Below are 22,274 nucleotides of genomic sequence, written 5' to 3' on the forward strand. Positions count from 1 at the left end.
GGTGAAAAGATTCCTAATTTGAGACTTTCTTGTTTCAGGAAAAAATTGTTTTCAACAGAGCATTGATAATTTTCCCAAATCAGATAACTCTAGATGGAAGTCCTCAAGGCATCAGGCCTTTAAGTGAGGACGAAAGACTCTTGCTTTGCTTCTCCCTGATTCAAAGCTTTTTTCCCCACCATTTTAGGCCCTGAGGTTGCCAACAGAATTCCCTTTTGCTTTGAAACAAGCTGACAGCCTCAGGCATTCCAGCAGGCTGTGTAACAAAGCCTTTTCAAGACCTACTTGGTGGAAAATCAGGTTATTCATGAGCTATACATGATGTCCATTGTTGTTGGCTTGTATTTCTTTTCCAGTGGTCTCATCCTTCCTTGCGTTGCTATGCTGCTTTTGATTTTATTTTTTGATATCCATCAAAGTAGACTGAAAGAATGAGTGAAGAAAGATGCTCTTCATTGACATCTCACTTATCACCTGCTGCTGTGTGGTGGAGAAAGTCAGTCTGACTCACATATGAGACAGGACAGTCCAGCTGTTAACAGCATCAAACAAAAATTTCAAACAATCTATAATATAAATAAGAAGTGACTTCTTAATTGCAGCCATAGATGGTCCCTGAAAGGAAGCAATGCACAGTGAAACCAGGGAAGGGTTTTTTTGCAGCTCAGTAGGATGAACCTGATTTCTTGAGGTACAGTTTTGCTTTTGTAGGTAGAGACTGTAAGGTTTTCGTGTGACAACTGACAGATCTTAGCCTCTGGGGAACTGTCTTTCTGTGTAAAATGAAGTTGCCCTGTCAGCAAAATCAAAAAGTTCATTAAAATAGCTGAACAGAACTGTAAATGGAGATCAGGAGGTTTTTTGTTATAACCTGGTTTCCTAAAGCTAAAAGGCTTTTGCAACCACATTCTTTGTATGTGTCTGTCTAGCTTCATGTCTCTTAATAATAACTTCTCCATTTCTTGGGAAATCTCAACCCAGTCTGATGGAAAGCTAGCCAGCCTCCTTGTGTCACACTCCTTTAAGTTTTAGGAAAACACAAAGATGGGCTGTGGAGAATACGTGGAGGTGTCCTTGCCTGATGAGGGGCTAAAGATACATTTATCTTTGGGTGGACATTTGTGAAACTCTAGGATAGGGCTGCCGTGTACTGATGGTGGTAATGTTGGAGGCATGCTGGTCTCTGGTGCAGACAAGCTGCCTTTTGGTCCTAAAGGTGCTGTTGAGGACACAGCCCCTTGTGTGTGCCTCTCCCCAGACTGGGGTGTTGGAACCTGGTTGGTCTGTGTCAACCCCAAGCTACTGCACCCTCAGGGCTTCCAAGTCCAGAGAACTGTTTAAGCAACTTGCATCCCAAAAGCCAGACCCTTTCCTCTCCAGAACTACACCAATTTCATCAGCAATCCTCTCCTTCCCTGCCACTTGATTCTCTTCCCTTAAGCCACGCCATGATCTTCTCTTCACACGGAAGCTCCAAAGCCCTTGCAGCTGCTCCAGCACTAGATTTGAGCCTGGCTCAGAGTGCTGCTTTGGGCCAGCTGCGCTCCCGCTGCCTGCCCGAGGTTCATTGCCTCTGCCTCCATGTGCACTCATCTCTTCAAGTTATCTGTGGGGGGAAAAAAGCCCTCCCTTCCCCCACTCCTGGTTTTCAGGAGATGTAAAAAAAAAAAAAAAGGGTTAGAAGCAGCAACTGTGAAAATTGAAGCCTGTGAGCTATAAAACAGAGGGAATCTCTGGCAAGGCCCTGTAAGTAACTCTAAGCCTGTAATTCTCTCTACTCACAGCCTTGCTCTAAAATACCCTGGCTGACCTTCCTGGCACATTGTGGGGAAAGTTCAAATATAGTCAAATGCAAAAATCTTTCATTTATACTTGCTGTCATTAGCTTCTGGGGCAGGGATGTCAAAGCACAGTTTCTTGGACTGCTTGATGGGTTACAGGTTGATTATCTCTTGCTCTAGTTTTAGTGGTTCTTTTGATTCTATTTTTTTTTTCTTTTTGGTAATTGTATTTTTAATTATTTTAGAAGTTCCCAGGATACTGGTACTCTATGCATCTAAAAGGCATTTCAGCAAAAATATTAATGAAAATATCCTTAGAGATGTGGTTAGGAACAGCAGGAGGAATAGAGTAACTCTCATTAGGCTGGAGACTTTTTCTTCTGAGTATAAAATGCTAATGGAGCATCCCGAAGTATCTGTATGAAAAGACTCTATGTCTCTTCTGTATTTATAGACTGCAGAGTGGGAGATGCAGACAGTGCATACCTGGAATTATTGTAGATGATGGAAAGCAGGAGGGAAATTTTCAAATTAGAATGGGAGAACATAACCATGTGACTTACTAAAAATTAATAGGAACTGCATAGCATACTCTCTATGCACCACTTTGAAAATTTCCCTGGGTGTTTTTATGCAATCAGAATAATATGCAGGCAATGAAGCAAAAGCCAGTGTAAATACAAAGTGATCACATAATTTTGCATGTTTTTAATTATTGACATAAACCCTACTTTTGTCCAGGAGTAAAAAATACATATGAATGAAGTCGCTAAACACAAAAGAAAACAAAAGGAAATATTTTTAAATTTACTTTCTAACAAAGTCACTAAACTTGCTTGCACATTTAGCAAATACATTTAAAATCTTTACTCCCCAAAATACAGATTATTGCATCGCTCTAGAGGAGATGCAGATCACCAGATATCAAACAACCTTATGCTAATGTATCCAGAGTCTTAATTTGATCTCAATATTGGGTTAAACTAACTATTTGTATTCTGAAGACTGTAGCTGCACTGAAGGACAATATGAGAAAGGTGTAGGAGGTAAAAGAAAAGGCCTCTGCCTTTGCTTCAGAACCCATTTATCCACTGTGTCCTGTGTCCAGTTACTGCTGGCTTAGTAAAAGACACATGGTGCTTATCATTAATTAGGTCATGAATGGTGTTAATTTTATTATACACTGGGCTTTCGTTCAACGTCATAAATCCAAAGCAAGGCTCGTGGTTTCTTATTGTCAGTTCAGCTCAGGGAAAGAATGAAAGATGAAGCGGTCATGTCCGAAAACAAATATCATATGGTGTCTGCATCCCCTCCAAAACTCAAGAGCTGCAGAACTAATTTCAGCTGTTAGTATATTACTGCACCATCTTGGCCTTCCCAGGACAGATGCATCAGGTCAAAAAATGACAATGCCTGTAAAATGAGAATAATTATGAATCAATATAATGCTTTAAAAACCTGGCATGAAAAGTAGATATTCTGCAGCTTTACCTGTCTACCAAGTGGTTTTCACATTTTGTAGTCTTGTCAAACTAAGCAGTAATCTTCTGCTAAATTATTCCATCACCAATTAGTCTGTCATGGGCTTTGTCAGCTCATCTTAACTTCTCTGCCCTATAGGCTGAATGCTGGATGCAAAAGATCAGAGAAAACAAATGTTTTGCTTTCTCTCTGTATAAAAGAGCTTTAACACAAAGGTCCTCAACTGCTGAAGTTGTGAAGCAACAAAATTCCTCCCCAAGACCCCAAACACAAAAAAGAAACAATCACATCTCCAGCAGGACCAAGAATCTCACACCCTTCCTAGCAAGATGCAGTGCAGGAATGGTTAGAGGGGTAAGGAGAAATATATAACAAATAGATCAGTATCAGAGAGAGTGAACCCCTACATGTCACAAACAAAACACAAACACCTTCTTGATCACATAGAATATCCAAGAGAATAAATTCCCCTGGCAGATACATTTGGGTATTCCCCCAGAGAAAGAGAGTTTAACTGGCTCATGTAAAGAAGGACAAACTGTAAACTGAGTAATGAAACAGTAACTTGTGAGAGCTGGAAAATCATGCAAGGTGAATGTGGGCATCCTCAGCTGGCAGTTCATGGACAGCTGGAGAGCAAAACCTTGAGCCACCCAGCTTGTGGTGCCACGGGACTGTTCTTACTGCCAATGTAATTCAGAATGTCAGTGATTCCTACTTCAGGGGTTTAGATCAAGAGAGATGAGAGAGTGAACACAAAAATGATCTAATAAATACATCCACTCCTTTCTCTTATCTTCAGAGTCAAAAGAAGGGAAGTAAGTGTCTGACATGCCATAGGGCAGTCACCCCTTGTGGGAGAGCAAACTCCCAGGAAGGCATTTGTAACGAGGTTAGGGGCGAGACACCGGTGTGTTGGACAATGCCTTGACTTCCCTGATAAATGTTTTCTGAAAAGTAATTTCCAAAGCTAGCAAGGAATTATGCAAATGGAGAAATAATCAGATAAGGTGATCAAGACGAAGAAATCAAGCAGTCTTTCAGGGTTTAGTTATGAAAAGATGATTGGAATGCATTTAGCAGTATTCAGCTAATGAAGTTAGAGTTGTAATTGCAGGCAGGTGAGGAAACAAATTTTAAATGATAAATCAGTATTTATATCTTTTAGACTTGGAGGAAGTCAAGACTTCAAATTTTTTTTTTCTTTTTTTGATTTCTGTATTGTGAATCCATTTGCACATTTCAGAAGTACATTCTTTGGGATTTTCAAATCATGGAGCTAACCCAAGATCAATTCAAGTGATGAAAATTTACTGTATTTAGTTCTTTCAGTAGAACCAACCTTAAAGAGATGTTAATTTGTATAGCATGGCTTTTGATGGGATGGCAGGGAAGGATGCTGTGGCTTATTAATTCTTCTGGGATGGAAGGAAAGAAACACATTGTCATATGCTAAAGGAGATATTAAATGTCACTCCCTTGAGCACATGACACCTATGTGGAAATCTTATGAAGTCTGGGTATCACTGTTTTTATATATTAGGTTATCACATTTCTGCTGATGTCTGCCCATGTACTTTCATGTTTATTGACTGTTAGATGACATCACTGCTTTCTGATTGCAAATACTTCACATTACTATTAGTTCTCAGCTATTTAAGGGAAGATTTATCGGTATTATCCATGGATCTTTCTAGCAAGAGAAAAGCTACACATACTTAAGCAGTGCTAAAGTTGGAAATTTGGCAGGTATCTCTAAGCTGTGTAGTGCAGTTTTACTAAACCAGAGAAACTTATGTCTTGCAAAGTTACAAGCAAGCTTAGGTGAGTGTAAAGATTTAGCAAATCAGTGTCTCAAACCAATCTCTTAAATCTCTGTGATTTATTGGGGTTTTATTCATAGTCATGAATTTCTAACCCATATGTAAACAGAAGTCTTCAAACCTCTTATTCAGGGTCTCTAAAGTCCACTTCTCCTACTAAATTAATAGGAAACATTTTTACTGCGTATTAACTTACAGCTGTTTTCTCATTGCCATTCATTTCAAGCCATTTTGTTGTACCCATTCAAATTTTGAGGGGCTGGTGTCTTGGAGACCTGCAATGCATCCAAACACGAAGAGATAACTAGAGCTGTTTCCAGCCACCTGGTCTGTGAGGACAGACTCCAGCCAGCAGGACATAGCCCTTTTGAGGTCAGAAGGACAACTGATGGGTACCACCCACCTTTGGGCTGGAATGCAGGGCTGTGGCCTGGGCTGAAGCAGACCCCAGCACTGGCTGACAGCAGCCTTGTAAGGTAGGACCTGCATTTCATCCTGCATGTTCATCAGGATGAATGTTTTAGGCAACCCCATATTAGATTGTTGTAAAAAACAGTTGACCTAAAAGTTGCTGCTCTAGGATACGTGCTGAATTATTTACTTACTTATTTACTTACTGACCAGAAAAATGAGAGGCAAATCCTGTAATTCATCAGCCAGTACAGAAAAATTTGTATAAACCTTCTGCTGTGCTTGGTATACTTGATATGTCTGAGGCCAATTACTGTGATGCTGGTTCTGTTTTAATTCAAGCTTTAGAGATGCATACACAATATTTTATAGTATTTTGGAGGTGAAGATATTAAGAATGTTTTCTTGTTAAAAAAAAAAAAGAAAAAAAAAGAGCACCCAAATGAAAATGACAAGTATTTTATGAGAGGAGATTGGAGAAGAGAAATGCACTCATTGCTGCTTTGTGGCAGCTTTTTTGGGTTTCACATAGGAACAAGAGCCAGCTGAGGGGCAGCCACTCTTCATCCCTTGGATTTCCCATTTTCAACTGCTCCCTACAGTTCCTGAGACTATTTCTGAATTCAAAACCATTCTAGATATATATTAAAGTTCAGGGAAGGGGAGCCTTCATTCTGGACGCTTGAGGGGTGGGTAAGCACTTCATCAGTGGCCACAGGGGCTGGGGATGCTTTAGTGTATGGCCAAAGCCCATTGGGGCTTGGTGGAGCAGGGGGTGTCCTCAGCCAGGGCAATGAAGCCCTTGTTTCCCAGGCACCATAAGGCATCACATGCAGCATTCAGTCTCCAGCAGTTTAATTTTGGGGTTTTTTCAATAATCAGTCATCTGCATTGGTGGAATATATTTCAAACTAATGCATTTTCAAGCTACTAAAACTACTAAACTTTCCAAGGTGTCTCTAATTTAGGCTTTTGTGCTTTCCAAGAGAGCTATTGAAAGTCAGCCTGGTTACAAAATTACTGCTTGTGATTACAGTGGCACTAGGTTCACCAAAGACAAAGGAGCATTTCTGAGTTGCACTCAACACATTCCTTAAAGCAGACAGACTTCAGGTTTTTTCTAAAAAAATCAAATTATAAGAGTTAAAACCAGGTTACTCAACTTTGTTTCAAGTTCTACATGCAGATGTCTGCTGTTGTGTCTAGCTCTGTGTCCTGTTCTCCTTATGGCATTGCATTCTTCTGGTACCACTGCAAGAAGAGCATTCTGCCTCTGCCCAGTGTGCAGCTGTGTCTCTCAGCTCATAAACTGGCATCCAGTGCAAGATGCATTTTCATTTGTCTGTGCCTAGTTTAGCAACATTTTTTAATGGAGGTGGTTGTGTATGGAGGTTCCTGTATTGTGGAGGGCGAGGCATCCCTAAAAATGCATTTTCAGAACTTCCTTGGATGAATTGCTTGGGTGAATATGAATGGTTCGCTCTTTTGGGCATGCAATGTGGTACAAGACAGAGGGGCAAGGTTTTGTGTTTTTTAGATACTGGAATCAAAATTTTGCTTATTCTTAGTTCTTGTGAAACTTCAGATCCTTGTTTTGACCTATTTCCCTCTAAATTAGTGACAGGTTTGTAGGGACAAAATTTCTGACTGTTCTCTATGATTTTTTTTTTCCCCCTTGAGCGCAGGTTTGAAAGGGATCTGTCATCTTGTGTTTGTGGGCTCAAAGTGTAGGTGCAATTATGAATAATTGGTTTAAGAATTAAATATTTCTTTAGATAGGTAGATTTTCAAGCAGGATCTATATGTAGAAAATCTGTACAATGCCCTTAATTAAAAAAAAAGAAAAAAATCTGTATTAGGAGTCTGGAAGTATCCAAGCAGTAAAAAGAGTTTAAGCTTTGTTTACATTTTGGCTGCAAGAGGTGCCTCTCTTTAAGTATTTAGATAAACAATCCAAAGCTGCTGTTTTCATTAGCATGTAGCACAGTGCCCAGTTTCCTTACCTGAGAGAACATTAAACTAAAATTCAGTGGCAGAAAGCAATTTGATCTCTTGCAAATATGAGTCTTGATAAACCTTACACTATGGAAAAAAAACCCAAACAAACCAACCTTCAAATTTTGTACCTATTGACATTGCTTAATAAAAACATCTCGAGTGCTTGGTGCTTCTGGGTGTGTTTCCAATAGCAATGTGATTGCAAGGCTCTGTGGATAAAGTTACCAATCCTTTGAATTCTGACCTTCAGTCTAAAACAGCTTTAGAGGTTACTCTTTTTCCTTTTTGTGAGATTGCAGAGAAAAAGTTGATGCTGCTGGAAGGAAGCGGGGGAGGGAGCTGGGCTTGGAGATGAGAACTGGGTCTTTGAAGCCATCTGAGAAGTTTTCCTCTGGCCTTGATTTGTAACAACAAATATTGGCAGTCTGAATCAGTAATTATACAAAGTTTCAAAATATTTTGAATTTTGAAAATCTATTTTGAAACTTCTGTGAATACAATTACTATTGAGATCCAATTGATTCTAAGGGAAATTATGCTGTTGCATTCAGCAAGGTCTGGATTCTTGGGGCAGCTGTAGCCATCAAAACCTGAGAGTAGCTTAAGTCCATCATCTGTGTCTGCAGGGAGGGGGAAACTCAAAATTGGGTCCCCTGCATTGACTGGAAGTGTCTCTCCCCTGAGGATGAGGGTTTGGATGATCACCTTTGACTAAATGCTTAATTTTAGGTGGTTACACACAAGTGAGAATCTAGCTGAATGAATGATGGTCATGGTATAATTACTGTAAGGTTTACAAGAATTTTTTGTGTTAAATTATTTAAAAACAGTTTCTGGGAAAAAAACGTGATTGCAAGTGTAAAAGAAATCACAGGACTATTTTAACCTCAGACTTCCCCTTTGTCCTTTTCGTTACAAGGCCCACAATGGAGAATATTTATGCATGTCACTTTTAGAAGATATTTCACTGTTCCAGATCACCATAAGAAAAACTTGTGTGACTGTTTTGAAGTTAAGGATGTACATATTTACTGTATTCAGCTAGTGCAAGGTTTGTAATTTGAATGTGTGTTTATGAGTCACTTATATTAGTCATAAATGCAGGTTTGTCTTAATAATTCATCAAAGTGAGCCTGGGTTGCTGTTCTTTCAATTTTCTTTCTAATCTAAATCCTTTAATCAATAATTATTTTCTCTATATAATATTTTTAAGGTTTTTTTGTGCAGCCTTATATGTCAGTGGCTGAAAAATTATGTAATAATTGACACAAATAACTAAAATACAGTGATGATCCACTGCTCCATCTACTGTTGAACAGTGACATGAAGAGCACTCCAGAAAAAAAATATGGAATGCATTTAGGAAATAATAACAAAATGGAATTTACAACAAATAAAGCTATTGTTTCTGTGGTTAGTGAGCAAACATCTTTTTCTTGAAGAGTAAAGTATTCTGAGTATGATTTTAATTCACAGTTGAAAAACAAAGAGGAATTTTCCATCTTCCTTTTCACCTTATAGGAGGTGCTGCAAAACTCTTTTTGTTCATATTAGTGGGAAAAAGTTGAAGAAAACACAGTTTAGTATTACTGAGGTGATTCATGTCATACAGTGTATGTATGTATTCATATCACTGGCAAAAATGTAAGTTATTGACATAAAAAAAAAAAAAAATTTGCAATGGTTTGCAAGTTCTACCTATATTCTAGTAGCACTTAATGAAAGATGAGGAAGGCCCAGTCGTGGGAGGATGGACTATGGAAAAATGGCATGTATGTGAAATGATGTGTTTTATAGTCTTTACAGAACAACAGGACTTGATTATTTTGTCAGCTCACTGGTAATCTCTCATTTGTAGTGTGTTCTTCCTGTGAACCAGTCTTCCAAGGAACTATTGATTGTAGCTTTTATCACCCGTTAGAATGCTAGCAAGCTGCTTCTCATCATCAGTGGTACATTTGATTTGACTTGTTCATTTTTATAAGCAAATTATTATTCACATATAACAGTGAAGGATGATTATTTTCAAATTTTAGGCAGTTATGTTTCCATGCTGAGCTGGAGTAAAAGCCTGAATGTCAATTAGAAAAGTTAGCTCTTTCTTAAGGAAGCTCACAGATTGCAATTTATTCCTTTGATTTCACCCCCTATCTTGTAAACAGATAATTCTTCAAACAACTTTCTTCAGACACATCTACATTGCCTTCAGCAGGACTTCTTTTATAAATAGTTATATGTTTATGTGTCTTTTGAGCAGAGGTTTTTGTGCAACAAATGTCCACTGACTCTTAGGTAGTGTTGACAGTACTAAAAGTCCCCCTGTAAAACTCTTGAACTTTATTGGAAAATGCAAGGTAATTTTCTATAGTTCTATTTAATAGCTAAGACATTACTAAAATGAAGACTGCTGTAGTTGGAAAAGCTACATTACTCTTAAACCTGGAGTGGATCTCAGAGCTCTGCCCTCAGGTTCTCAAAGACCTGATGCCTCAGTCTTTAGGGAAAAGCCATCACTCTTGGGTAGAACATCTACTTCAGATCGTCTGGAGACCAAAACTTTTCAGTATTTTTGTGTGCCAAACATTCCCTTCTTGAGATTTCTAGAAGAAACAAGTAATGTAGGGTGTTAAAAAATACCCAAAAGGAAATGATAGTATTAGATAAATTTAAAATTTAAGCTTATCTAGGAAACCTTTCCTTCACCTTGCCAAACTACTTTTTTATTTTGCATTTAGATTATTGAGTATATATATATAATTTATGTTACCGGTGCTTCTAAATATATATATATATATATATATATATATATACACACACACAATTTTTCCTCCCTTTAACATAATGCTTTTAAGATGCAAGAAATCTACTGAAAAAACAAGCATAGTTTCACTTTGAAGAGTGAAAAATTGAGATGCACTAAGGTATTGGCTTTCAAACTAGACTTCAAACGCTTCTTCTGTGGACAGTCTCTGCATTTGTTTATATCATAGCTGCCAACTATTTCAGAATCATATGTAAGTCATGCATTCATTCAAAAAGCTAAAGCAGCATCTACTTAAGATTAATTAAGATTACTATTTCCTATTTTAAGTTGTACTAAATGGTTCTGTAATTTGTACTGAAGTGATGGATTGACAATAACTACAATTGCATGCAAACTAGGAAAAGTAGCAAACTGGGGCCAGCGGTTCATATGTGTTTTGGCTAAGGACGATGGTTAACAGCACATACCTTTTCTTATAACACATTACACACAGACCTTAATTCAATATTAATTGTATCCTACATGTCTTGAAAGAATGTAATTAAATTGTTTTTCTTAGTCACACTGATTCTGGACAGACCACTTAAAATGGTTGATTTCTGTTACTTCTACTATTTGTATTTACCAAGGTCTTTCTAATTTTGCTCACATGAGTAGCATGAGACAATACGGGCTCCTGTCAAGTGCTGCAAACTTCTGTTCCAGCCAGGGATGTCTCTAGGCAACAGCTGCTATGTGTAAGATAAAACTTGTATGGAGGCATAGGAGGGATATTGCTGCTTCAGAGGGTTCTGACGTTGCACTGCAGTTGTTTATGGGAAGAGCCAGGCGGTGGTTTTCAGGAGCAATGGGATATATCTTTTGCTTTAGTGAAGTGTGGTCTTCCTAGGCCTATTTCTGATATTAAATATTTCAGTAGTATTTCCGACTTGGAGGCAAACATATTAACATCCTACTGTTCCATATCCATCTAATTTTTCTTAATTACCAGAACATCTGTAATCGTGACACCTAAGCGCCCTGTAAACGTTGTGTTCCAGATGGACCCATTTTACTTGTGCTAAAACAAGTGTGTGACACTGCATATGAAGTTAAAACCATATTGCATGAGTAATGGTTTTAATAATATGCCCAGTACTTTGTTGTGCATTTGATGTTATGTAATAGGCCTGGTCCTTTACTTCTTAGGACTCTTGAGATGCCAGCTGCATTAATGGGAATGCAGAATTAGGGCAAATTTAGGCATGATGTAAACATATTACATCTCACTGTAATCTCTGTTCCAAAGCCAGTGTTAGCGCAACTGTGGTTTGAAAATGATGTTGGGTGCCAGTGACCAACAACCCACCCTGCACTGATTTGGTATGCAGTTACTGGGAAGAACAAACCCCAAAAGATAAGCAAACCAAGTAGGTTTCAGTACTCAGTACTCAGCTGTCATAATTAGATTACTTATTGAAAGAAAACGAGCTGCACTCGCTTAAACCAAATGAGGATCTTGTCCACAGTATCAGCTGTAGGATAAGTTCATAGGTTAGACCCTACCATGGGGTAATGATATATACTAATCTGAAGTCCGATCTTCAGACATCAGATAAAGAACTTTAAGGCACTGTTTAATGGCTGTATAAACACAGAGGACCCTACTTTGTCTCATATCCCCCATCTAGATAATTTATATGTCTTCAGTTCCCATACTGCCTACATGCCACACTACAGAAGAGATTAAAAATTCAAAGCTGATTCTTTTCTTGCAATGCATCGTCAAGACCCTTTTCCTGATCATCTTAGCCTCTGTGTAATTCATCCCATGTTTATCCTCACATCATCAAGCTCTGTAGTGTGTGTGGGGATCTGTCTTACTTTAATTAAATACAGAGACTGGGCACACTCCTGAAGTTATTACTTAGATATAACTCCCAGTAGGGACTACAAACTAAACAACAATAAACCTGTTTCAGTAACCTTTACATTTAAAATACTAAAATTCATTCATGTATTTCTGCTATTTTTTTTTCAATAATGGAATGAAATACATTTATGCTAAAATTTGCATGCATCATTGAAGTCACAGTCTTCTTTTTAAATATTTTTTTTATTTCCATAGCATCATTTAAGTACCACTATTTTTGAGAAAGAGTTTTGAGTTACATTTTACAGTGTTAGATTGTACTTCACAACAACAATATGATAAATTTTGAGATCTTCTAGAAAGAAATGAGCTTCTGCCTCTTTAAAGTGTGCGCCTGATATTATTAATTTAATAGATGCAGCTCCTACAGTCAGTGAAGCAAGATGTGTCTTTATATCAGATTGGGTAGGGCTTTTAAAAAATGGTCTTATTAACACTGGTAAAGAATTCAGTGGTAAACATTTTCCAGAAGATCGTGGCTGTTCCAAAAAAGCATATAGTTCAGAATGATTGCATAGCCTTGTGTTTCAGCGTTCCAGTGACTTTTACCTGACAAAACTGCATGACTCCCTAATAAGTAATTTGTATTTCTTTCACAGTTTAATATAGAACACGATAAATAGTTTTCTTGGTGTGAGATGTGGTTTGTGACTCTGAAGAAGTGATGGGATTGTGTTTGTGCTGGCTACACAGACGGGCCCAATCGAAAGCTGCTTATTTTGACCTGGGTTCCCATATATGGTGTGTGACTGTCCCGAGATCCCTTTTCTCCGCTAAACAAAATGAAATCCTAGGTGCGTTTTCAGCTCGAGGTTCACTTGTAGCTTTGCAAACCGATCTGCTTTCCTGAAGTATTCCCAATGTACTTGCTACAAAATAAGGTCTCACTTACTGGGATGTAGTAGCCAGAAGATATTTCTCCTCTAGAAGTATTGCTTTCATTCACTGATTAGTTAATTGAAGGTAAGGATATATTAGCAGTGAATAACCACAGGTTTTTGTAAAGAGAAAAAAAGTTCTGTTTCAATCTGTTTATACAGTATAAAGTTGGGGGGTTTGTTGATCTTTTGTTTTGGTTTTTTAAAATTTAGTACTTTAGACTTGGCGTGGTATTAAGACTTCTTTTTTGATACTACAAATCGTTACGCTGTTTTCCTCATCATATTTGGATTATGCGCACTGAAAAAACTGTAGAAAAATTAGTGTTGCATGAAGTGAAAGATACTGTCTGCATAGTGGAAATGCTCTGGAGAATGCTGGTCAAATTTAGTTACTGTATATGTAATAATGTTTTTCAACATAACGTATGTATTTTTAAAAGAGTAAGGTTTTTTTTTTAATTATGAACAACTAAAGGTTCTGTAATAGAAAAGCATCATAAACCCATTTCAGTTTAATGGCTTACTAATTAAATTACTTAATTACCTATTGATTGGTAAAAGCTAAGTTTACTTAATGCACAAATTTAACTCTATGCAACCATCTCTCCCTTCTTTGGAAACATTTATGCTGTCTGTGGAAACGGCCTTTATACGGTTTTAAATTTTAAAACTTTAGTAAGCGATTAGTAATAATTAAAATACGAATTTGACTATATTTATAGTTGGTTTTAGGCATAGAGATATTTAATAGTTTAAGTGGTTAAACCATTTTAAAAGTTCCAGATATTTTATTTAATAAATACCCTTAAATTGGAGAAGGCTAGCTTAAATAGTTTTAGCAGAACCTTTCTTTACAAGGTTGCAAGAATCTCAGATATTTGAGAACAAATCTGTTACATATCCAATCAAAACGGCATGTCCGTGCATGCTGGTTGTACGCTTAAGAGCCTCTATGAGTATCCCTATTTAGCTTCTCTCATTGATATAATGTTGGTGTAATTCCAGTTATTCTATTAGGACGGCTTTAGTTTAAACCCAGTTTACAAGAGGGGACGCATCTACGCGCAACTTTCTAAATGAGGAGGGAGCCGAGGGATATTGAGGAGTTTTTCGGGGGTGAGGCTGAGGAAGGTGCAAGGAAGGGGGGCCGTGTCGGCCGGGCAGGGGGCGGAGGGGGCTGCCGGGGGCGCGCAGTTTCCGCGGCGGAGCGCGGCAGCCCCGGCTGCGTTTCGCCCGTGCGGGAGGGCTGACTTCAGACCGCGCAAGCCTCCTTGCAGTTGTTGCTTCTAAACCAATAAGGTTGGGACAAGAGAATAGCTGCGGTTTGCATTACAAAAAAACAAAAACAAAACCCAAAGGGGAAAAGAGAAAAAAAAAAAGAAAAAAAAAAAAGAAGAAAAAAAAAAGAAGCAGAGGGGAAAAAAAACCCCAAAACAAACAAAAAAAAAAAAAAAAAACAAAACCGAAGGGAAAAAAAAAAAAAAAAGAAGGCGAAGGGGAGTGAGAAGGAAAGCGGGCGCGGGAGCGGCAGCGTGCCCCCAGGCACTGCCTGGGCAGACACACAAGGCTGAGCAAACAGACGGCGGGGCTGCAGGCAGCCTCCCTTGGCCGCGCTTTGTCTGCCCAGCCCGGCCCGGCGCGGCCCGGCCCCGGGGCGCTCCTGCCCCGCGCCATGGGAGGCGCGGCCGCCGCGCTCTGACCCGCGGAGCTGCGCGCCGGCACCGTGAGTACGGGGGCACTGACAGCGGGGCAGCGGCACGGGCGGAGCGGGAGGACAGCAGCGGGGAGACAGAGGGGCCCGGCTGGCCGTCCGGGAGCGCGGGGTCCCGCTGCGGCGGGGCCGGGCGGCGCGCAGGGACAGCCGCGCTCTCCGCGCGTCCCGGCGCTCCCGAGCAGAGCGGCGCGCAATTATAAATCACTGGGTGCAGCGGTTCGTTCTGGCCGTAGTTCAGGCTGGGGTTTGTAGGCTTCCCACAAAATAGATGTTAGGAGGTTCTGTTTATTGTGATCAGCCAGGTTTGGGGATTCTCCTGTTTGATTTCCTCGAGTGCTAATGGTTCGGCAGATAGGAATAACGTGACGGGGAGATGTGAAATGGGGGGTGGAAATAGGCACGTACGCTACGAAACCAGCAGACCTTGCTGAAAGAGACATGAGAGCGTGAGAAAAATAATAAAAAAATTAGGAGGAAGAATGCCTGACAGAGATTTTGACAGTGCTTTCTGAAGCAGGAAATCCTTTTGCTTAATATGTTTAAATTTTCCAAACACCAAGGAAAACATGCAGATCCCCACAGGAGAACTTTTCAGGATGACAGAATAAACATCTACACAACTGAAATATTTGACGTTTATTGACATTTTAGGTGGCTTATTTAGAACGGTGATCTTATAACAAGGAAGTTAAAGACCTTCTGAAGTCTCATTAAATTTACATCTTGCTTTTGAGCAACCAAGACCCACCAAACATTCTCTCGGTGTTTCAAACACCAAGAGGAAGGACTGCCCTTTACAGTGCAAGATTGATTCTGGAAAAGTAAAGGTGTTAGCTTAAAAATGTTTCTTTGGAGGTGCTTGGGTTTTGGTGTGTTTTTTTTCTTTCTTCTGTAAGCAAACATTCAAAACCAAGGTAAGCGGAAGAGATAAAAGCTTTCCGGGAAAAAAAATGATCGTGTGTTTCATGTCGTTTGTTTAAATTTAAAAATGAGCACCGGGGGAAATTTGGAATAAGAAGTGGAAATGTGGTGTAGCATATCATTGGAAGTTTTTAACATTAGATACCATGTATAAAGTTTATTTTATTTTCCAACCCATACTGAGATGGTTTGCAAAGCATCTGCCAGAACACAGACTACTGGTTTGAGGTGTCAAATAAATTAATAATGTATATATGGATACACATCTGTAAAAGTACATATATATGTGTGTGTGTGTGCACATTACAGAATTTTAGATATGTAAACACACACACACACACAGAGCGTTTTCATGTTGCTCACCAAACCCATGACATGCAGTTTTTAGCCAAGCACCTCACTGCTGTCAGAGTTTTCCCAAGGCCTGGAAGGATCTGGAAATGAGCAGCCATCCCCTCTCAGCACTTCCGTGCAGTGACAGACGGCTTGAGTCATGCTTCACCTTAGGAGAAAAAAAAGAATGAGTAATCATTTTGTTTGAATTGCAATAAGTACGAAATATTTCTTAGGAGCCAAAAAAAATCTTGGAAAAGAAGAAGGATATTCTTAAATGGCTGGTCATAATAGAAGAATTGTCACATTGTAGTACTTCTTTCTTAAAGGGAAGAAAGTGTTGGGGTTTCAAAATGTTTCATTCATGAGTGTATGAAATGAGCACACAGGATAGCACTTTAGAAGAATTTAAACGGGTAATTAAAAATTAAATAACTGCAATTATCTTCTTTTGCTTTAATAAGTACAATTTGTCTTTGATGTGAATATCTAGTGCAAAAGCCCAACCTCTTCCCTTGGACCCCAGCGATATATGATTATTGGAAGAGTGAAAGTATTACCAAGTTTCCTGCGTTGCCAGCAAGGTGCCTTTCTGCAGCCAATTTGCATTTTAGTTTTGTAACATTTTGGCTGTTGAAGCCATTATGTCGGTAGATACCGACTGCATCGTTCTTTTAGAGTAAAGAGTGCTGCTGGGAAAAAAGTCCCTTTCTCTCCCTCCCTCCACCCCTTCCTAAAAATGACAGATTTTTTTTTTTTTTCCTAAAAAGGAACACCCTCAATTGAAAACTGCCATTGTCTTTGAAATTTGCTTCTTTAAAGTAGAACTGTGTTTTCAGAGAAAACGTGTGTGCTGGCTATAGTTTTCTGGGTTAAATTCTTATTTTCACTTCAAAAATTTCTTTTCAGCTGGAAAAATGTTTTAAATTATAGCCATTAAAAAAATTGCTCCTAGCAAGCAAAAATACTGTGGAAAACCTGTAATTTAGACAAGTACCTACATTTTATTTGCTCTGTGCTGCTGAAATTCAGAATCTCTTCCCATTTACAGTTTACTTTTCACAGAACATTATTAACTTTTTGGCTTCATACATGATCTTCTGTCAGATGCTTTTGATTTGTAATTTAGCAAAGTATAATAAACAGTGCAAAAGTCATGAATTTTCCTCTGCATCCTGAGCTCTGTGGTAGGGAAAATGTGATAAAATGTGTACCTTAAGTCTTGTTTGATGATCTCTCAAAGCAAGTTTGCCTTCTGGAAATAATTTCTGGGGTTGAAGAGCATGGTATTAACAGATTTAATGTGGCTATTCAATGGATTGGTGGAGTACTATGTGAGGTTTAACAAAATGAGAGAGACAAATTGAACATCAACAAAACCTACATCTGTGAAGAATTATAAATTTAATTAGAAAAAAGGGCAAACTTAAAAGACCTCATTAACTAATCAGAATTTGATGTTACTGATTTAAGATTCTTAAATGGATGAATTTTAAGTAGCTTTGCTATCATTGTCCTTTTTTTTTTCTCTCCATGTACTGCATAGTGCCCAATCTGCAATCTGTATTAAGGAGAAAGATGTGAATGTTACTGACAAAAATCAAATTATACAGAGTAATGTTTTTGAGGCATTAAGAAGAACGTGTATGCCATTTAGCATGTGAGGCATTTGTAGTTTAAGCAGAGCACTGAGTGAAGGGGGTGTGACAGCCCCCCCCCCCCTTTTTTTTTTCCTTTTTTTTTTTAAAGTGACCCATTTCTGTCTGGGTAAGGCCAAGCATTTGGGGTTTTTTTCCCCTACTTTTTATTTGATATGTGAGTTATATTGCCAAACTTCAATTATCCAGAAACCTGTTGACAAAATGGGAATATATGAGAGAAAGCACAAGCACACACCACCCGGAAATGTTTTTATTCTATGAACTAACTGGTCGTCATAAGTGTGGTTCCTTACTACGTTGTAATTTTGTACTGCACATAAAAAACTGAAAGCATGTGAAGTGTAGCATTTTGTAAACTGTAACTAATTTCACTCACATCTGTGTCTAATTGTTGTCTGCATTCGCATTCTTGAGAGTAGATTTATTTTTCCTGGACCACTCTGTGGATTCAGCTGACCAGCCTAAGTGAGGATTAGTTGTTTTAAAGTTATTTTGATTAAAGAGTCATTTTTAAATTTGGTAACGTGCAACACATGGTTCAAATAATCCTTGAGACACAAAGGAATATATCTAAAGTATGTCTAATGAAAATGAAAATTGTGGATATGAACTTTCACAAATCATGGAGTGTTGGAGGACATTTTAGGTATATATTTAATTTGCTTTGGATGAGCTGGATATTTTTTTTTTTGCCCTGTCCCACGAATTCATAAATGAGATCTTCCTTATAAATAAGATCTTCCTTGCTAGGCATATACATGAGCATGTATATAATGTATGTCTTTTCAAATGTACAGAAGTTACTATTTTTGTAAAAAATTGGTACTTAAAATAGTGAGGATTACATTTTTTTTTTTATTTTAATCAAGTATGAATAATTGTGTAGTGCATGTTGGAAAATATCAGTTAGTTAAATCATCCATTTGAAAAAGAAAGTTTTTTCTATTATAAAAGATGGGTTTTAAAAGATCCGGTGCAAGAGGGAGTGAAGATAGCTCTGTAGGCAAACTTAGTTCTCACCTATAATTTTTTCCAGGTGTTTAGAAGTAACAGCAGAAGCATATCCTAAGGCACTCTGCAGCAGTTTCTGGGGTAAAGAACTAAGGGGAAAAAAAAAATCCTTAAACCAAAATGCACAGTTTTGACTGTATCTGCTAGTCTAGTTTGATTTGGCACGCAATGATGTATTGAAAAGCGTGTTATGCAGTACTTTAAGTACCCAGTTATAAAAAGATTGATGTTTTTCAGCATGCATTATTGCATGCTTCTTGACATCATTTGTAATGTTCTTCCTTGCCTGACTGCCCCTAGCAGTTGTTTACTCTTGCTAGTAGTAATTCTGTCTGTGATTAAAAATAACAGAGAACCCACCCTACAGACACATAAGTAGGATTTGCTCGGATGATTTTTATGGCACTTAAAATGCCTCATCTCCCTTGTCTTTGCTCTGTGATCATTTAAGAGATGTCAGTTCAGGTTGACTGGAAACGCACAAGGAAGATCCTCACTGCAGACATTAAGGGGATATATACCTTGCCCAGAGAAGCTTTCGTGTGCTTCCAAGCTAGCAGTGTCTAGCAATGTCTTTCCACCTGAATTTTATCACCTGCTGACAATTGTTACTGGCTAGAGTTTGTTAGTAAAGCAACAGTGTTTTTTCTGATGGAATAGGAAAGCTATTACTCACCTGAGTTACAAAAGGAATAATTTGGTTAAACTAAAAAAATTATTGGTCAGCTTCCCGGTGGAACCAGATTCCTTTTCTTCATGAGTGACATCAGAGGTAAATGCTACAGCTTCCTCCCATTTATTTAGCTGGAGGTGTCCTTTTAAGTAATTTTATCGAAAATCTCATTAGCAACTGGAATTTTTAGGAGTAAGACTATGCGTGTGGAGTTTTTATTTAAATTTGACCTGGCTGGAGATGGGCTTCTTTTAGAGATGCTTCTGTAAGGTTGTTGGCTATATAGTGAAGGTCTTTACCACAGGTAGATGTGCCCCTTGTTATTCTCTACCCCCTCCCCCACCAAAAAAAGTAACATCAGCTTCTCCAGCTTGCCTTTGGGGTGAGCTTGGCTGGTGAGTTCCCTGTGGCCCAGGCACAGAGGAAGGATGGCGAAGAGCAAAGGAAGAAAAGCAGTATGATGAGGGCAAGAGCGCGTGGAGACGGAAGGAGACGGGAGGGATGAGAGGAGTGAGGATGCTGAGGGGCTGGCGCTGCCCTTGGCGGGGTTACCTTTGCGGGGCAGAGCCGAGCCGAGCCGAGCCGAGCCGGGGGAGGAGAGAGCCCCTGTGCAGCTGTCACGGGCCCCTGATGAATCACTATCCCGTCACTTGGCTGCCGTCCCCTGGCGCGGGAGGAGGGAGAGAGACCTGCCGGGGAAACAACAGTTGAGCCTTCAATTTAAAGACAATATGCCTTTCAGGGGCAGCGCGCCCTCCTCCTCTCCCTTTGGATTTAAAGGACAGAATTGTCATCCGTAGTGATATCCTTTCTTTAAATTAAGGCCTCATAGTAAAGTGGAGTAATAGAAGCTTCTGTTTGTTTCCCTGGTTTACAGGTGCAGAAGTCCCAAACCGGTTCAGATGTTGCTGTTTCCTCAAGCTGCAGGTAAGGATTTGACTGAAAATTGCTAATTTTTTGCAAGCCTTCTATTGTTGGTGATTTTTTAACTTCAAGTGATAAGTAAAATATTTATACCTGTTTCCCACATTAAGTGCTGGAGCGTAGCTTTTACGCATGTGCAACCAAGTCTGTAAACCATAAGCATGTAACTTTTTTCACTAAATTGTTTGAGTTTATATTCAATGCTGGCATTTTGAACTCACTGCAGTATCATCTTCTTAATTTTGTGTAAGTTGTTTTAGGTAAAGAAATATTGAATGAAGGATCTATGTTTAGAACCTGTGATAAAATTTCGGTTAAAATACAAAAACTTCATACCTAAAATGACACTTAGGATATTTATACCATTACTGCAGGAGTAATTTTATATATAATTTTAATAGTCTTTAAAAGAGCCTAAGCATTTCTTTTAAACTGGGAAATTACTGGTTCAAATGCCTTGGAGGCGTAGTAACCTATGAAGTTTCTGCTGGTAGCAATTACTTAGAATGAGTACATCAAATAACAATATCAGAACTTTTATGTATAAAGGAGCAGAAGGACAGGGTACCTCAGTCCTAAGCCCCAACATCAACCACGGGATATGTCATGATGGTGATGACTGTTAATATAAGGCTATTGAAAGCACTAATCTTAAATATTCAGCTGCTTTTGTGCCACTTAAACATTTAATTTTTGCTTGAGATGGGGATTGCTGTTTTCTCATCTTGGCTAAGCGACAGCTGCCGAGATACAGCAGAGTGCTAAGGCACACTAACGCCTGTATGGATTCACTGTACGTCGCTCATATCCCTTTCCAATTGGGCACGCTTTATGTAATCCACAAAGCAAACAAGTGAGCAGACATAATAATGTTTTAATGCTGCATTTGTTTCAAAGGAAACAGAGGAACAATTAAGTAGTTTGCCAGAGTAAACACATACATCAGGAATATCTCATTCCCTGTCAGTAGATGATGGGTTTCCACAATTGCTTCAAGTGTTTTATTTGTTTTGGAGGCTCATTATATTGCCACTGAGTGGTAAATCTCGAAAAGGCAGAGTGTTAATTTGTTTTTAAGAGAATATATGTCTTCATACGTTGGTGATTCCATCTTTGTACATATTTAAAAATACAAGATTACATCCATTTGTAAAGTGCAGTGCTTGGAATCTAAGTTTTATTTAGTTACGAGCTGCAAAAATAATTACAGTAGCTGGCCAGTCATGAGTGGGGCTACAACATGAGTTAAGCACTGGAAAAGATCAAGTTGGGAGAAGCAGTTAATTTTTTTACTAAGTGTTTCTGGGATGTTGATAAATAGCAGGCTACATCTCATAGCTCCTCTGTAATTCATGTTGACTTATGTCACTAAAACTGCATCTTGTTTTCAGGTCTATGGAAATGCAGGATCTAGCCAGCCCACATAGACGACTAAGTGGTAGTAGTGAATCCCCCAGTGGTCCAAAACTTGATAACTCCCATATAAATAATAATTCCATGACACCCAATGGCACAGAAGGTGAGCCAGCCTATTTTTTTTTTTCCTTTAGTATTGCATAATTTGTTTTTCCTCCTCATTGCTTTGGCGTTGTTACAGTCAGCAAGCTAAATAATGTTCTACTATTCTAGGTGTTCTGTGTTTATTCATATGGTACATAAAGGCAATGTTCAATGTTTATCAGTAGTTACTATTATCAAGTTTCAGCAATAGCTTTCATTACAGGTTTATGTTTCTTTCATGGAGTTTGAATGGACTGAGCAGGTAGTATGTGCAGAGCTTAAATTTAAAAAAAGTCAAAGAAACTGAAAAGGAAGTTTAATGATGAGGGGAAAAAAGTAGGTGTTTACAATTGCCATAGTGCAAAATGTAATTTTTCAGGTTTTTTTTGCTATTTTGGTATTTCTTTATGCTCTCACTTTTTGCAAGCTCCTAAGGCTATGAGAATTTTGTCAAGTAGGCTAATAAAACTGAGTGTTGAAAG

The 22,274-nt window shown here is 38.6% G+C and overlaps 1 protein-coding gene across 9 annotated transcripts in view; it reads left to right on the forward strand.

The window, feature by feature from the left end:
* The window catches only part of EYA1 (EYA transcriptional coactivator and phosphatase 1), a 157,112-nt gene that overhangs the window by 53,336 nt on the left and 81,502 nt on the right, over positions 1 to 22,274 (forward strand). For 8 of the 9 annotated variants that reach the window (XM_014257268.2, XM_014257285.2, XM_014257273.2 and 5 more), the window contains exons 3-4: positions 20,246 to 20,295; positions 21,684 to 21,811. In XM_014257268.2, coding sequence (XP_014112743.1) covers positions 20,246 to 20,295; positions 21,684 to 21,811 — 178 coding nt within the window. Of the gene's footprint in view, positions 1 to 14,762; positions 14,779 to 20,245; positions 20,296 to 21,683; positions 21,812 to 22,274 lie in introns of those variants that run through there. The other variant, XM_088056697.1, reaches the window with a different exon arrangement.

This window comes from Pseudopodoces humilis, chromosome 1 (genome assembly GCF_049639895.1).
Source record: "Pseudopodoces humilis isolate 2021_Gansu_Grassland_sample_001 chromosome 1, ASM4963989v1, whole genome shotgun sequence".
Taxonomy (NCBI): Eukaryota; Metazoa; Chordata; class Aves; order Passeriformes; family Paridae; genus Pseudopodoces; species Pseudopodoces humilis.